The sequence below is a fragment of the Neophocaena asiaeorientalis genome, unplaced genomic scaffold (genome assembly GCF_003031525.2).
Source record: "Neophocaena asiaeorientalis asiaeorientalis breed wild unplaced genomic scaffold, Neophocaena_asiaeorientalis_V1.1 scaffold531, whole genome shotgun sequence".
Lineage (NCBI taxonomy): Eukaryota > Metazoa > Chordata > Mammalia > Artiodactyla > Phocoenidae > Neophocaena > Neophocaena asiaeorientalis.
In genome coordinates this window covers 639,421-657,877 of record NW_020175542.1, presented here as the reverse complement: position 1 = coordinate 657,877, position 18,457 = coordinate 639,421, and the positions used below count along the sequence as shown (strand labels likewise).

At 38.6% G+C, this 18,457-nt stretch overlaps 2 protein-coding genes across 3 annotated transcripts in view; one reads left to right on the top strand and one right to left on the bottom strand.

Annotated features, from left to right (window-relative positions):
* PPP2R2B (protein phosphatase 2 regulatory subunit Bbeta) overlaps nt 1–18,457 on the top strand; it is a 656,680-nt gene that overhangs the window by 73,335 nt on the left and 564,888 nt on the right. The window lies entirely within an intron of this gene.
* Nucleotides 1–18,457, bottom strand: part of STK32A (serine/threonine kinase 32A) — a 115,651-nt gene that overhangs the window by 83,466 nt on the left and 13,728 nt on the right. Inside the window, exons 2-3 of the mRNA XM_024731398.1 lie at nt 3,144–3,199; nt 1,931–2,082 (exon numbers count right to left, since the gene is read on the bottom strand). Coding sequence (XP_024587166.1) covers nt 1,931–2,082; nt 3,144–3,199 — 208 coding nt within the window. The remainder of the gene's footprint in view (nt 1–1,930; nt 2,083–3,143; nt 3,200–18,457) is intronic.

Below are 18,457 nucleotides of genomic sequence, written 5' to 3'. Positions count from 1 at the left end.
AGCACTTGAGCATACTTCACTCATAGAAACAACCCAAATTACCCACATTAAGCGTATCTTACAACAATGGGACTTAAAAATGATAAAGTAAATTACTCACAGCCACATCTCCTGAAGCACTGCAAGGTGCTTAATAGTTGCAGAAAGATCACTTATATTTACAATGCTGTACTGAGTAAGGCAGAAAGCATTTATTAGAAGGAGAAAAGATGCTGAAGTCTGAAGACTTTTATCTCAAGGTTTGAAAGACAAAGAGGTTTCTGCCGTACCTTTGGGAATGTCCCTTATCAGTTTCCAGTTCTGAATGTGGTATTAGAATCATGGGGGTGGAGCTGTCTCTTCTCTCTCTTCTATCATGTTAATGGTGCCCAGGATGCTACTGTAAGATTCAGTGTCAGAAGTGAGAAGAAGGGTAGAATAGGATATATGTCCTGTTATTGCCAAGTCAGGATGCACAGACAAGAGAATGATGTCTGGAGTGAAACCAAGTGAGCAAGTAGCAAAATTATACTCTTTGGCCAGCTTAAAGTCTCACAACACTCATGTTATTAAAAAAAAAAAAAAAAGGGAATAGAATGAAATCAACGTGGCCTACTCAGGGATGACAGACAAGCATGAGAGGGCAAAATGGTAAATGTGCCCTTACAAAGGTTTCCTGGTCTTAAAAGAAGAAAATTAGTTGGTTGAACTTTTGAAGGAGGACAGTGTGAGTTTGAACAAAGGGAAGATCATCATTGTGGAGAGAGGGAAAAAAAAGGCAATTTGATGATTGCTAAGGACGGGGAAGAAAGAGCTGCATCCATTTAACTCTTTACATGGCAGCATTGTGAATAGGCCATTGTAAAATACTGATTAAATACACCAAGGCTGGGCCAAAATGAGCTTCCCCATGTCTGAAGAGTGCATAAACTCTAACACACCTATTGCCAAGTCACACAGAACCATCTTCTTTTCAACTGTGGCATAGAGTCTTCAAGCAAATTGTGTATTAAGTGAACTGTATAAATTAAAGATGGAGGGAGACAGGTTTTCTGCACTGATTCCTCTAGAGAATCTCCCTAAACACACAGTGACATTTCGATGATTTTTCCATTAGTATTCTCTGAATAGAGATCTCTTTTTTTTTTTCCCCCTTTGCTAGTAAGTAAGAACTGCTTGGTATACATATTTAAATAACAGTCATACTGAATTAGCTTTAAGAACTGGCTCTTAACATAATGGATGCATTAAAATGTAGAGCAAAATGAGCCAGCCACATAAAGACCTCCATGGGTAAGAAGAGAGCAGGAAGTAGTAGATAATGCAAGCGTCTCCGCTGTCTTCTAAGGCTTGGATTATGATAATGGCTTTGAGAGCAGATCAGTCATTTAATGTCTAGCTACTGACATAAATTAGCTCCGGTTGTGTTAAAGTCTATTTGGTGAGAAAGGCAGCACCCATCCTTTTCCAACTCACAGGTATATATGTGGCTGCTTAACAAGTATGCTGCAAGGAAAAAAGGTTGATTGCCAATCACTTTAAGAAGAAAGTGTTTTGTACAAGTCCTAACAGTCAACCTCATCTCTGCCAGTGATGCCGTACTTTGCACTCCAAGTCCCTGCCCCACGAGTAAGGGGGAAAAAGACCTAATGAGTGAGAAGACAGCTGAACTCATTCCTTGCCAGCCTATTGAATGACAATGCTTTAAAAAAAATACTGACCTCAAGGACAAGGGGAAATATGGCAACTGAACTGAGCAGTATTTACTGGTGATAATATAACATTTTTGTTTCTTTATAAAGTCAAAGAAGCCAAGGTGAACGAAAGTCCCGAGGAAGATCCCAATGAGGGTTTTGCCAATGCACACGTAGAAATCAGGATGTGTTTATGTAAGAGGATGTGGGGGTGAAGGTAGGAGTGTCCCATCCAGAGGTCCAAGAAAACCACTTACCACAAATTAACCAGGAAAGGATGCTCCAGCCCCTGCATGATCTGGAGCTCCTTGAAGACATTCCTCACTTCATTGCGCTCCACACACTTCTGTTTGTTCATGTACTTCATCGCATACATCTTCTTGGTATCATTCTTCTGTACGATGCAGACCTAATGGTGCCAACCAGAGTGAGAAAGTGATCAGGGAGATGATGGATCATGGGAATGAGACCGAACAAGACCTTTTATCACAGCATGGAGGCCCCATCACTTGCAAATTCTCTGATGTTAAAGTTGCCACTTAGCTCTGATTTCAGAGTAAAAAATTTCACTTTCTTCCCCTGTACCAAGTCAATTTCTAAATCTCTGCCTTCTCAAATGAGTTTGCCTGTTTTTGCTTTTGGGGATTTTGCATTTTGGGGAAAATAGCTGCCTCCATGTCAGGAATCTTCCAATAACTAACAGCATCCGTATTCTGCTTTTTAGTGACCAAAATAGGCATGACTAAACTGTCAAGATGAACAATATTGTGTGAGAATTTCTGTTGACAGCCATAGGTGATACAACCAAAAAGGACTTGAAGCATGGGGATAAACACGAAGCGTGATGTGCATGTTTGTGAAACTCTTTTAGAGGTTCATATAATGCCTGATAAAGTCGAGAGCAGATGATTCTAAAATGCAAGTTCACTATGAAATATGAGGTATTCTGTTAAAGTATGTTTCCACAAGACACAATAGTAATCAGGATATGAATCTAGAAGATTCTTACAAAGAATTGGACTGAATGTGTATGAATTTTATGGTAGGATTTTTGTGGTAGGTTTTTAAAAATAAAACTGTGGTACAATTGGGGAAAACAGAAATCAGGTGGCTTCTTTCCCACATGAAAAGATTTAATTCTTATACTGACAAGACAACTGTTACTGAATGTACTGGTACAACTTGCAAATGATTATGAAATCTTACTCTCCCCATTAGTGTAGAGAAAGCCTCCAACTCTAGTGAGTAAACTGATTTGACTTTGAGATAATTCTGAGATCATACATGTTCATTATGCAGCTGCCTGTCTCATACTTTGCTCAAACTGTGGTAATAATTTTATAAAAACCCATTATGAAAACATCTCTGAATTATCATTTACTGTGGTCCCAGTAACTAATCTGAACCTTCTTGGGCTCTCTGTTCTCTGAGCTACATACCCCATTATTGGTTAATCATTTTGGTTCTCACCTTCCCAAAACTGCCTTTTCCAATGGCTCTTAAAATTTCAAAGTGGTCAAAGTTGACTGTAAAACAAACAAAAAGAACATCATGAGTGATTCACGTGCTCTTTTAGTAGCTAATGAATAATATATAAAGATTGAACTAAACCTAAGTACTTTATTTAAAACAACATTCCTTAACATGACCATTCATTCATCCAATAGACATTTCTTTAACACTTGATCACATTGCTTAGTACTGGGGGATATAGTAGTAATAGAGTAGAAATAAAATCTCTACTTTTGTGGAGACTGTAGTCTAGTGAAGCCTCCCCAGAGAGACTCTTATGGATTAAATAGTCACAAAATGAGTGGGCAATTAAAACTCTTGGTGAACATTAAGAGAGAAGTTGTTGGGCTCTAAGTGGATATAACAGAGGGTTTCACGTAGGTGGCCAGAGACCTGGTCCTCTGTGCATACAATTCTACTAAGGGTTGGCACTTTAAAAATCTTCTCCTTGTCTGTTTTCTCACTAAAACCGCTCTTTAGTGTATCCAAATGATCTCAATTTTCCCAAGTAAGAAACTATTACACATGTAAGTTTACAGAATGAGTTGATCCCCAAGGCACAGATATCTAAGAGAAGAGGATGATTATGAGTATAAAAGTCTATTTTATACACTTCATTTGAAGTTGAGATGATCTTTTCCATCTGACATTTAAAAATTTCCACTCCTAAACTTTAAATGGAATATAATCTATAAAAATATTGAATCACTATGCTGTACACCTGAAACTAATACATTTTAAGTCAACTATACATCAATTAAAAAAAAATAACATGTTCACTCCTTCCTAGGAGCAGTAGATGTTTAGTGTATAGATAGCATGGTCTCTTGGGTCAATGCTCAAGAAATGCTTAGTGAAGAGAAGAACAAAGCCTAGATTCTCCCAGACAGGTGACATTCTTTGGTTCCTTTCCTTGATGATCTGCAGAAAATGTCCCACTTTCTTTCCTGGTTTTTGAAATAAGGGTTTAGATGAGTAAAATTCCAAATGAGGGATTTTAAGAATTTAATCAGAAAAGATTGCAAAGTACAAGAAGGTGCCATTCTTCTCTTTAAAAGACATAATTTGTCGATTTCAAAAAAAAAAAAAAAAATCAGATTAGCTCCTTCTGAAGGAAAGAGAGATGAGTAATGGGACCTCTCATCTTCCAAGCTTTCTCAAGGTGAAAACATTTTTATAATGTGACTTAATCATCACTTCTTTTAAACTCCCAACCCACTTTATTTCAAAAAAAAAAACCAAAACATTTAACCATGTGAGGCAGCATGTCTATTACAAATAATCCTGGATTTGGCCTGTAAACAATGATGTAATTCTGGTAAATGACAGATTCTTTTTTTTAATTTTCTTGAAGTATAGTTGATTTACAATGTTATGTTAATTTCTCCTGTAAAGTAAAGTGATTCAGTTATACATATATGTATATTCTTTTTCATATTCTTTTCCATTATGGTTTATCACAGAATATTGAAAACAGTTCCCTGTGATCTACAGTAGGACCTTGTTGTTTACCCATCCTGTATATAATAGTTTGTATCTGCTAATCCCGAACTCCCAGTCCTTCCCTCCCCCACTCACCCCTTCCCCTTGGCAACCACAAGTCTGTTCTCTAGAACTGAGTCTTTTCTGTCTCGTAGATAAGTTCATTTGTATCATTTTTTTAGATTCCACCTATAAGTGATATCATATGATATTTGTCTTTCTCTGTCTGGCTTACTTCACTTAGTATGATAATCTCTAGGTCCATCCATGTTGCTGCAAATGGCATTATTTCATTCTTTTTTATGTCTGAGTAATATTCCATTGTATATATACCACGTCTTCTTTATCCATTCCTCTGTCGATGGACATTTAGGGTGCTTCCAAGTCTTGGCTATTGTAAATAATGTGGCTATGAATGTAGGGGTGCACATATCTTTTTGAATTATAGTTTTGTCTGACTATATACCCAGGACTGGGATTGCTGGATCATATGGCAACTCTATTTTTAGTTTTTTGAGGAACCCCCATACTGTTCTCCATAGTGGCTGCACCAATTTACATTCCCACCAACAGTGTAAGAGGGTTCCCTTTTCTCCACACCCTATCCAACATTTGTAATAATGTCCTTTCTGCCTGGTGTGAGGTGGTACCTCACTGCAGATTTGATTTGCATTTCTCTAATAATTAGTGATGTTCAGCATCTTTTCACGTGCCTATTCGCCATCTGTATTTCTTCTTTGGAGAAATGTCTATGTAGGTTTTCTGCCCATTTTTCGATTGGGTTGTTTGGGGTTTTTTTTGTTAAGTTGTATGAGCTGTTTGTATATTTTGGAAATTAAGCCCTTGTCTGTCACATCATTTGCAAATATTTTCTCCCAGTCCATAGGTTGTCTTTTTGTTTATGGTTTCCTTTGCTGTGCAAAGGCTTATAAATTTTATTAGGTCCCATTTGTTTATTTTTGCTTTTATTTCTATTGCTTTGGGAGACTGACCTAAGAAAACATTGGTACAATTTATGTCAGAGAATGTTTTGCCTATGTTCTATTCTAGGAGTTTTATGGTGTCATGTCTTATATTTAAGTCTTTAAGCCTAAATGACAGATTCTGAGTCTCCATTTTCTCATCTGTAAGAATGGGACTGACCCTGCTAGATAAAGAAATACTTTTTATCCAGAAAAATGCTAATAAAACAGTTTACTTAAGTCATTCACTTGACTATGTTGTCTTCCCAAACTCCTTGAGTTCTGAGTTTCTTTCATTCACTAGATCATAAACTCTATGAGGGCAGAGATTATATGTTGCTTTGTTCACCTGTATTTTCCTGGCAACTCAGAAAATTCCTGGCTTGGGGTAGTTGAAGGCATCTCTTTGCACTTCCCATGGAGCCTGGTACAGTGATTTACACATAAATCTCACATAAATCTGGTTCTCAACAAATAAAGTAAGATGTAAAGATACAGAAGAACCCCCAAACAGTTGCTTCTTGTAAACCAGAGCAGTGTGAGAATGTGGGTCTTCTAGGGAAGTGTTTTGTAAACTGAGTCAAGACCCATTAATAAATTATGAAATAAATTTAGTTGTAATAAAGAACATTAAAAAATTTAATGGACTGGAATAGATAATAAAATATCAGAAATGTCTCAAATGTAGTTAGCGTAGTATTGACTCTCAAACTTTTGTTTCAGTTTACATCTGTGTGTAGATAGACGTGTACTGTATCATGAGAATTCTTTTAGTCTATATTTTACTATGAGTTGTGGTCAAAATAACTTGAAAAACACTTTTGTAAGTTTTTTCTTAAGTTTCAAACTGAAATAACCAATGCAATGATTTCCTCACACTCATCACATGAGGCTGAGTTATGCATTATGTACTATAGAAGTGTTAAATAACCAAGATTTATTTCAATTTTAGCAAATCCAATAACTCACAGTGGTTTCTTCACTAGCAGCCTAGCCTACAATGCTGTGATGATGTTTTGAATCTCCAAGTATATAGCAGGTACCTAGAAAGCAGGACGTTCCATTGCGATATCAATCCATTTCACGAACCGTGTCTCTTTATTAAGCCATTTTAAGCTTTAATGAAAATGATAAAGCATCAGATGCCAGGTTGCTGATAAATTTCTACTAGCAGAACTGCCTTAATTAATGTCAGGTTAGGTCCCAGAAAAGTGGCAACCTTAAGGTTTTAGAGATACTACATCTTATTTATGCCTTTGTTTCTAGTCAGTCAAAGAAAGATCCAACTCCAGTCCAATGCCATAGTGCCTAAGGTCACTTCCCTGTATAATAATACATCCTGGAGAGAAAGCCAATGACACGCTGAAAGTGACTGAAAAATAAGCTCTTATTCCATCCTTACGGTCCCTTCTTAAATGTCCAACAACAGCAACACTAGTTTGGAGGAAGGCTGACTGAAAAGGCAACCAAACCTCATCAATTCAGACAAAATGAGAGAGAGAGATGAAGTCAGAACTGTGGATTCTTTTGTCAACAGAAAACCAATTATATTATAGGCATATAGGATTTGCCTAAGGGGAGTATGCAATAGCCCACCCACTGTGTGCTTAAACCTTTGATCACCCCATGCAGTATTAACCAGCAGATTACATATGGCCCACAGCCAAAATGGGCCTGCTGCCTGTATTTGTGTCTCCTGTGAGCTAAGATTGGTTTTACATTTTTAAAGGATTTAGAAAAAAACAATAAAGAATATGCAATAGAGACCATATGAAAATCGATGCCATAATATTTACTAGCTGGTCCTTTACAAAAAATTTACCAGCCCCTGAGATTAAGAGCACAGTCTGTGGAGACAGACTACCTGAGTTCAAATTCCAGCTCCTACAATGAATACTTGTGTAATCCTGGCCATTTCTTTTTTTTTTTTCCTGTCGAGTTATTTCCATGCTCTGTATCTTCATTGATAAAATAGGGATCAAAGTAATATATACATCATAGGGTTTATAGCAAAATGAAATGAGTTAACATATGTAAAGTACTTAGAATATGAACTGGAACAAACTACTTTTACTACTACTACTGCTTAGGGAATAGGCTAATTCAGAGCTCCCAGCAAATACCGTGGTAAGCTGCTATCATGACACGTGGATATTAGCAGGCAACACGGAAGTAAATGGCAGCTGTCAGTGTCATTTCTACACATCTGGGCTTTGCAATCTGTGGTGTGGTGGCCTTGCAGCAGTGTTTTCTTCAATCTCTGAAGCAAAGTAACCTTTGTTGTGGCTTCTTCTTGTGTCTTATCCTTGTATCATGTTCTAAAACTTTCCTTCTGGTTCCTGGAGAAGCTCTGGTGCCAATAAGATAAAAAGGGTCTCCTGGAGACCCTGTTAGACCCTGGGTCTTTGTGGGGTTTTGAAGGTCATGGTTGAGTGTAGGGAGAGACAGAATCTGGTTCTCACTTACGCTGATAGGGCTGGGCCAGGGAATGTGGCCTGCGGGGAAACAAACAGGCAACAGCAGCTCAACCTCCGGCACCTTCCTCTGTGCCTCAGTCTTGCTTTCACACAGGTCTTCTCACCTCAGCCTTAGCAACCATCACGTCAGTATGTACAGTATTCTTAAGGCTGCCTGGAGATATATCAGGTTAATAGACAAAGCTGAACAGATCCTAACGTTATGAGATCCCACGGAATATTTTTATTTATTTTTAAAACTAAGTATCTTAAAAGGACTTATTTTAGAGTTTTTCTTTTGGATAGGTGCACATTCTCCACTAATCAACCAGACACAGAAATTCTATAGCATTAGAGGTCTGTTTATGTATGTTTCCTTTGTATGCCTCATTGTATTCTCTCAGTAACCTTACGGCTTTTACAGATGGGCGTGTTCAGCCTCAGAGAGATTAAATAATTGGCCATGATTATAGCTAGTATTGTGACTCACTCATCTTGGGGTTAGGTTTGTAAGTCAGAAAGTAAGGCAAAACCTGTTCAGTCAAAACTACACATGTAAATCCTCGGAGAAGGTACCCCATTTGAAGACCAAGACAGTCTGTCAAAGTCCAATTCAGTTTTGTTTTCCTTGTGTGAGCACCCAAGGAATTGCATTTAGGGGCTATTGTATGAAAAACAAATGTTTAAGCACTGAAGTCACACTCAGCTCTTTGGTAGGCTTGAATTTATAAGTCACATGGACAATAAGACCAACTAAGGGGACAGCAGTTGACTGTTGTCACAAAGCCACACCCAACACTTGAGTGGAGGAGTGGATAGAATAAATCCACCTTCATGTAAATTCATATACACCTTTCTGATCCTGCACCCACATTTTTACTCTCTATAGCTGTCCACCCATTCCAGAGGTAGAATCAGGAGAAGCAAGGTGGAACTTCTTTGTCTATCCTTCTAGAATCACAAGTCAGGCTTTCCCAAGTCTTTCCCTAAACGGAAGCGTACTGATGGTGGGATTCAGGCCTGATGCTCTTTATTTCCTTTGTTCTACTTCTCTTACCATCTCCCCAGTCTAAACATTGTGGTCAATAAACAGTGTTGAAGGAAAGAAAAGGGGAAACACTTTTTAGACTTTGTTATACCACCCTGACACTTGGAATTTGGGAGAAGAGCATTCTAGAAAGTAAAGCAGAAAATCTATTCTTTTTTCTACTTTTGAGGTAAAAATATTTGGAAAATATTTTATTTTTTCTTTAAAAATATTTCAGCCTTCCTATGTATGGAAACATGAACATACGTGAGATTACTGAGAACCGCACTCCTTGATATTTCTGTAAACCTTTCTATTGATGAGAGAACAAGGACACCAGTGGTGGGACCCTAGATAAGTTACTCCATCTTTTCAAATCATAAGGTCCCCATCTGTAGAACAGAGCTAATTAAACTTGACTCGCCAGTGGTTTTGAAGATGGCATGCTATAAACCAGAAGTATAATGTCTGGCCCACTGAAAGCTAAAAGTTACAAATGATAAAAAAAGTACAATTATTCAGAGAAAATTAAGTCTTCTTCCCATTGCAAAATTTTAGTTCTATTCCTAGAAGGCAACCACTATTAACCATTTCTTCTGTATCCTTTAAGAGATTTTTTCCTGCATATTATATGTATTCCCTTTTGACGGCAATAGCAAGGTACTAGCATTCCTGTAGGGACAGAGATTATAAGCCCTTTCTACATAATTATACTGTTTCTGTCCTTTCATACCATTACATATAGCTCTATATCTAATTATTTAAAATAGCTCCTTTATACTTCATTGCATAAATATACCATAAAATATTTAGCCTGTTGATGGACTTTCAAAGATGATTTAATTATCTGCTATTTCCTACAATACTACCATAAACATCCTTGATCAGCTTATGTACATGTGTTGTAGGCTAACTTTATAAAAGTAGAACTACTGGGACAAAGATTATGTGGATTTTCCAATTTAATGGATATCGTCAACAGCCCTCCAAAGATGTTGCACCCAATCTCCTTCCAGCAACGTGTAAGAGTGACATTTTGTCCACCACCCTGCCAACACTATCACATCAACTGTCCTTTATCTGACAAGTGAAAAAAAAATTGAATTATTTACTTTATACAGTTGACTCTTGAACAATGTAGGGGGTTAGGGGTGCCAGCCCTGCTGTCAGCAAAAATCCACATGTAATTTATAGTCAGCCTTCCAAATCTGAGGTTCCTCTATATCTGTGTTTTCGTATCTGCGGATTTAATCCAAGGTAGATCGTGTACTACTGTAGTTACCGTAGTACGTATTTATTTTTAAAAATTAGTGGACCACACAATTGCTGTTCAAAGGTCAGCTGTATTTCTTTAATGAGTAAAGTCTCATATCTTTGTACATTTATTTTTTCAAAGAACTGCCTATTCATATATTTTGCCTGTTTCTAATGAGTTATTCTTATTGATTTGCAAATGCATTTAAAGTGTTAAGTAAATTAACTTTCTCTTAGTACATCTCAGAAATATTTTTCTAGGCTGTCCATTTGGCTTTTGACTTTAAAACATTGTTAATAAGATAGAAAACTTAAGTGTTAAATTTATATTTTATAGTCAAATTTTATATGGTCAAATGTATCCATCTTTCCCTTTTTGTCCCTCTGGACTTAAGTCTTTTTTAAAAAGGCATTTTTTTTTGTTGTTGTTAAAAGCATGTACTTGTATTAAAATACAACATAATTTATTCTAAGGTTATATCTATCCAAGATACACAGAGCAAAAAATTTTCCAAATTCCAACAATTCTAAAGACTCCTGCTACTGCTTAAGTTAAAAGCCCAAACAATCAATCATTTCCTTGCATGCCATCATGCCAATGTATTGTTAATAAGTGGATACTTCTAAGTGCTTTGGGAAATATCCTCTTGAAGCAGGCTCTCCATATCTTGCTTATGCTGGTAATTTATTTAGTAAACACTTTACTTATACAGCATGATGTTAAATTCCAGTGCTCTTTGGTCCCAATTGATACATTACACACATCGGTTGCTTAAACATGACATGGGGTTGGCTGTGGTTCTCTAAAGGCAGAGTCAATTCCACATGGAGACAGTAATGGCTTAGCTGGCCCCATGTGCCCCTTCTTCACTCCAGTTCAGGAAGTGTGTGTGTGTGTGCGCGCGTGCGTGTGTGTAATTCCTCCCCCCTCCCTCCCCCCACTACGGCAGAATAGACACTTCGGTGGAGTAAAGGTACAGATTATGCTCACTGAACTTGGTCTGCGTTCACCGACAACAAAGCTGTACTGATGGCTCACGCAGTAACAACCAGGCATTGTGCTCTGTGCCGGGGAGAAAGAAAGCCAAGGTTGCCTACCTTCCTGGGGCTGACAGTCTAGTGGGACACCAGAGATATATTATCTCAATTTTCCATCAATCCGATGAAATAGTACTACTATTATTGCCATTTTTTTAAGCTGAGCAAACTGCAGCCCAGAGTAATGAAGTAATTTTCTCAAGGCCACAGCGTAAGCAAGGGGCAGCTCCAAGGGGTGAAGTCCGGAGCTGTCCTCAAACGCTGTTCTCTGCTGCAGCCCATTAAATGTAGGTAATTGTACCCGAGAAAGTAGTATATATGCAGCACAGAGTCAGGGAAAGACTTGTCTCACAACAGTGTCCATCTTTCTGGCTTGTCTTCTTCAGCAAGATCTTTTTTTTCATGGATCCTGTCTTATAACACTGATCCCACCAACCATGTGCGGTCACTGGTATCTGTCACTCATCATGTCCCCCACCCTTTGCCAGAAGCCGTGGTCTGGGAGGGGGACTGTGACCTGAGTCATTCCAGTCTATATACTCTACATGCAGGGTTTTCTGATCTGGAAATGCATGCTTCCCCGCTATCACAAAGCTGTCTGAACATGAGAACAGAACTGGCCAAATGGAGAAAAAGCAGGTTGGTAGGTCCCAGGAAATGAAACCAACACATGGAATAAAGTGGACTTGCACGATAAAAAGGGATCCCTGATAGCATTAAAGTGTGCGGCTTTCTATTCAGATAGGGCCTATCTTGATTACTCTGCAGGCACCCTGATATTCTTCCAATGATTTTTCAATTTTTATGTTTTTAGCAAAACTCATTCAAGTTCCAAGTAACACAAGCTCCACTGCTGTAGGGAGAAAATCAGAGTGTTATGGGAACATACAGCAGGAACAGCTGTCTAGGAAATGCAGTAAAACATCTTAGAGGAGGTGATTAGGACCTGTGAAAAATGTTACAAGGGACTTCCTCTTTCTATTTTTTTCTTATTTTTATCCCTACATTGAATTGGAATATCAGAAAGATCATCTCCAAGGAAAAGAAATGAAACCTACACATACATGACTGCAGTGTAAAGGAATGCATATGTACTGAGAGCCTCATGTTGTCCTACAGTGATTCCCAAATATGTCTGCCCACCAAAATCACACAAAACACTGTTTTAGGGCTTCCCTGGTGGCGCAGTGGCTGAGAGTCCGCCTGCCGATGCAGGGGACACGGGTTCGTGTCCCGGTCCGGGAAGATCCCACATGCCGCGGAGCGGCTGGGCCCGTGAGCCATGGCCGCTGAGCCTGCGCGTCCGGAGCCTGTGCTCCACAACGGGAGGGGCCACAACAGTGAGAGGTCCGCGTACCGCAAAAAAACACAAAAAACCCCAACTGTTTTAAAGATGCAGATACATGGGCCTCATCTGAATCAGGCTCTGGAGGCTGGACCTAAGATTTTGATGAAAACTTGCCGGAACCAGTCTGCAGAACTTTATTTACGAACCACTGTTTTGTTCACTAAAAACCATGGGAGTTCTAAGGTGGGAGAAATTTCTTCCTACTATAGAAGATGAAAAGAGCTTCAGGGAAGGGCAGCATTTCACTTGGGCCTCGCAGAAAGGGTAAGAGTTGAACAGGTGACCAAGCAGTGGAGGGCAGGGAGGATGTACTTACTGAGCGATTCAAACCCTAGTGTGATGAGGCTCTCAATAAATCGTTTACTTAATTTGATTCCCAAGGCCTCAGACCTCCCCTTCTGCCTCTGTCCCCATCCCCATGAATTGGAAGCGAATTAATAATAGTGTCTATAAATAATTAATAGGCCTCTGTTGCCTGCAGTGTGCCACGTTTTAGGTCAAAGTTGATAATTATACTCATTATCTATTACGTACACCCATTGTATAGGCACCGATCCAGTGCTTTATATACATTATCCTAATTAATCCTTACCAAAACACCATAAGGCTGTCAGATTATTGCTGCTTTGTGGATGAGTTACAGAGACTCAAAAAAGTTAAATCTCCCAGGGGTGGTGCTTGGACTTGAAACTGACTATGTGTGGCTCCAAGTTTGTTGATTTTAATAGTACAGATGCGTCCTGGAAGTTTTGCAATACAATATGGTGGTTATGAGCATGAAATTCAGGGTTTGGGTTTTGGCTGCTTTGCTTACTAGCCATGGACTTTAAATTAGTTAACTTCTCTGAGTTTAAATTTCCTCTTCTGTAAAACTGATTGCATTTAGTATCCCTTCTAAGGTTATTAGGAGGACTAGGTGAAATAAGGCATATCAAAGGTGCTTATCAAGAGTTTTTAGTTAGAACTCAATAAAAGTATCATTATTACTGTTTTCGCTATTGTTACTGGATGAGTCACTGTGGTATCAGCCCAGAACAATGCTTTTCTTGCCAAAACGTGAGGCAAAATGATGTTGGGACATGACACAGGATGAACAGTACCAAGAATATACCCTCTATGAAGGCAGACACTGGGCCCATCCTGTTGACTATGGTATCTACGTTGCCTACAACCATGTTGGGCACGTAGCACATGCATAATCAATACTTATTAAGTGAAGGAAGTCCCATCACCAAAGTTTAACAGATTATGTAATAGCTTAGGAGGAAACATTTTAAAGATATTTTTCTTCTCCTAGCATGTCATCATTTAAAATTGGTACCTCCACACAACATTGTAAATTAACTATATACTTCAATTAAAATTTTTAAAAATGTTTTAATAAAATGGGTAACGTAGCTCCTAAAGAATATCTTACCAATTATCTGACCCATTATCAAAAGGCTTCTTAATGAGCTAGGCAATTAAAAAAGAAAGTCTCCATTAGAATGGTGACAACTTCAGATTTCTCTGACGGCACTAGATTTATATCTTAAACACCTCAAGGATTGACTTACTCATTCTTTGAGCCCAAAAGTGTCAAGAACTGCCATTCTCTGAACTGCCATCTTCCACCCTACCAACCTCATAACCAACAGCTATCCTAAGCAGGGACATGGATGAAAACCCCAGGAACTGAAGGATAATTAACAGCAGGAGTCAAATTGCCTTTGTCACTGCTGCATGATCTTCAAACAGAAGTAAATGTATCTCACTATGGCAACTGGAAGGTACCCACATTAAATTAGTCTTCCATATACCTCATCATACCTTCCATATACCTCCTGATGTCACTTTGCCCATTTATTTTTAAGAATGGACACTGCATGACTTGCCAAAAAGGGAATAAAAGGACCGAAAAAAAATTGAAGTGCTGGTTAAAAATAGTTCTTTTGGGGGATTTTACCAGTTTTCCATTAATTAGGTGAATTATGCTATATTCCCAAATGGAGGCAGTTAGCAAAAAAACTACTTAAACCCTTTCAAGACAGTCACAACAAGGAGGAAGGAAGTTCAGCTCGCTCCTCCAGAAGCCATAGCTTTACTAGCAAGTCAGATCAACCAATATTCTTTGAGCATCTCTATGGCCAGGACTGTGCTAGGCACTGATGGAAAAACAAAAGGAGCTTGGGTTCAAGTCACATCCTCAGGAAACTGAGTATGACTCATTCAGTTGTATTTGTGAGAACCTGGATAAACAAATGCCCCTGCCCCACTTACATTTTATTTTGCTACAGTGTATTTATCTTTGGAATCCATTTTTTAATCTTTCTGGAATTAAATGAGTATAAATAAATACATAGGCAAATAAGTAGACAAATGAAAGCAATCAAGTGTTTGGTATAGAAAGAAAGAAGCTCTATGGAGAGGGGAGCAAGTATTTTGGCATGGCAATTTTGCTTCTTGGTTTTTAGTGAAGGTGGAATGCTTTGATGAAAGATAAAAAATGATTTGAGTCAGACCGAATTGCACTGGAATCCTAGATGCACCACCTACAAGATAAATGGAATTAGGAAATTTACTGGCCGTTTCTGAGTTTCAATTTCTTGTTCATAATGAATATTTTTTATATAAAACTCATATGCTTTTATCATAAATACAGAAAAGTAGAAGAAAAACAAAATCATCTAAAGATAACCGATTACTATTTTGATTAGTTTTTCTATCTTTTAGACATTTTTATTTTTATCAAAGACATTTTTATTTTTATCATTTTTATTTTTATTTTATCTATATCTACATTAAACACTGATGTTAGTCCTATGATCCACTTGTCTCACGCTTCAATCTCTTCTGGCCAAGAAGCTAACACTTTTACCTCTTTGAGTTAATAAGTTGGGTAGTTTCCACCGTATCATCTAAATAGTATCTTTTTTTTTTTCTTGTCAGTTTTAGGCATTACTTACTGAATTTTCAAGGTGGCAGGTGGGCATTTAGCTCACTTCCTTGGTCTTTTGGTCTTACCCCAACATGCTCCTGTCTTTCTAATACAGTATAGCTGTATCTGATAAAATAATTTCAATTAGATCAATATTCAGTATTTCCATTATTATGAGTATGGAAATGGTACACACACCTGAGTCATGTAGTAAACCACAACCGGTTTTCCCTTCTTGCACATGTTTTTTTTGGTTTTCCCTGGAGTTAATAATTGTCTTGTTTATACTTGTTTGCTTTTCTATAGACTTTTTCCTAATTCGATCTCAAACTCTTCTCTAGTTGTCTAAGTTCCCTTTCAACATGTTCAAGTGCATCAATCACAAGGCCATCTTCCTGAAAATGTCTCTACCAGAGCCCTCCAATCTGGACTCTTTATCCTTTTTGCTTCCCAGCTGTCATTCTTGGGCTCCCCGTCACAGTCGTCCTAGGGATTTCCTTCACTCCTCTTTCACGAAGGAGTCCCTGCTTATCGCATGCACTGTCTCCCTCTTTCTTGCTTGATCCCCCTGTTTTCGTGGAGTGCATTCTACAACAGTTTTGTAGGAAGGATTGCATGGGAGGTAAATTTTTGAAGCCTTATAAATATGCAAAATATATTATTCTACTCGCACTCAATCGCAAGTTTGGCTGAGTATTGAATTCTAGGTTCGATTTCCTCCCAAATTTTGAGGCCTGGCTCTCCTTAATTTCTAGCTTTTTGTGTTGCTGTTACGTTAAAGCTATTTTGATGGCAGACCCTCTGATGTAGCAACAGTTTTCCTCTCTGGAACCTTGCAGGACTGTGTATTTGTGCTGAATGTTTTGAAGTTTTATGATTATATGGGCTTATTTTATTTCTCATGCTGGGCACTTCATAGGCTCATTCAATCTGGAAAAGTTCTGGGCTTTTCTTTTTCCTTTAAATTATATAGTGATGGTTTCCTCCCTTTTATTTTCTCTTGCTCTATTTTTGTACCTACTATTATTTAAAACTAGAACTCTTAGACTGGCTCTTAAGTTTTCTTGTACTTACCCTTCTGTTTTCTATCTCTGTTCATTATTCTAGGAAATTTTCTTAAATCTATCTTCTGAACCTTTGGAATTTTTCCATTTTTGCTGTAATTTTTTCTCCTCACACTAATTTTTGGTCTATGAATGTTGCTCTCTTGGTATCCTATTTTTTTTCATCAAAATAAATTATTGGTCGCTATATCACATCTCTCTCTCATAGTTATCGTCAAGTTGCTGTTTTCTCTGTTGATGTGTTTCAGTATCTGTCGGTCCTATTAGAAGCCTTTCCCACGTGTCCGAAAATCCTTGGTTATCTGTTCATCTTTAAGTGTGGAGACCTAAACCCCTGTCTGAAAGTTCTGAGCATGAGGGTGGAACTTGTTGACAGCAGGCTTCACTCCAGAAATCAATGGCTAGGATGTTGAGTTAGAAAATTCTGAAGTCGGCTAACTTTAAATTTCCTTCTTGAGTTGTCAAAAGCTCCAGGAAAGACCCTACCTGGAGTCTTGTCTGGAGAGGGAGGACCCTGGTGTCAGTGTTATCAGAGCCTAATGGGAAAGAGGGCTGAGGGCTTGCACACCCAGCATGCATTAATTTATCCAGTTCCTCCATTCTCCACGAGGCACTGGTGGCCCTCAGTGTGCCAGGTCTTTCCCGTTAAGGGACTTTCCTCTCCAGAGGATAAACCACAGTGTGGATGTGTGGAGAGCAGATGACTAGTTTCTTTCTTTTGACAAAGTGGTAGAAGGACCCAACCAGTTTTTAAACAGATATCCAAGCACCTCTACTTCGAGAGACACGTAACACTGCAGATTCCCCGGGGACTGGAAGGAGAAGAATGTGTTGTACTCACCATCTCTCCCTGGAAGTCTTGCTTCCATTTTTCCTCATCCTTAAAATAGATACCTACCTCACAGGGCTACGGTGGGAACTAAATTAGATTACGTAAAGCAGGCATATATCCAGAGTACAGTAGGTGCTCAGTAAACGAGCTATTTTTGATTACTTTTGGAAGGTGGAACTTAACAGTGGGAATCAGAGATAGCCATCAATATATCATTTATTTTCTGTGTTACCTTGGCTAGTGTTTTTGTTTTTTAAATTAATTAATTAATTTTGGCTGCACCAGGTGTTGGTTGTGGCATGTGGATTCTTAGTTGCAGCATGCATGCGGCATCTATTGCCCCAACCAGGAATCGAACCTGGGCCCCCTGCATTGGGAATGTGGAGTTTTTACCCACTGGACCACCAAGGAAGTCCCCTTGGCTAGTGTTTTTTAAAATCATCTTTAGACTTGTATTTTCATCCAAATAAGGGATAATAATCGCTTTCTTATTTATCTCAGGATTACTTTAAGAGTCAAATTAGAAGAGGATGAGCAAATACCGTGCAGCACAAAGCTGCCTCCTTGGGCTGGAGGCAGCCAGAATTGGGTGAGGGTTTTTGCTCTGCCTCTTCCTAGCACGTGAACTGGGCAGCCTTTCTAACCTTGCAGAGTCTCCACTCCTTGCTCTGGAAATCAGCGTGGCTGATATGTTCCTCATAATTTGTGATGAGGATAAAGTGAGATAACCTAGGCACAGTACCCTGTTTTGAGATGCACTCCTGGGAGCACGGGTTTCCCTTATTCCACCTGACATCCACCTGTCTCTCAGACTCAGCTCTAAGTTTTCTGTATTGAAGTTTCCCTATAACCTCACCATGAATTGCTACAAGCACAACCTTAAAGTTGAGGG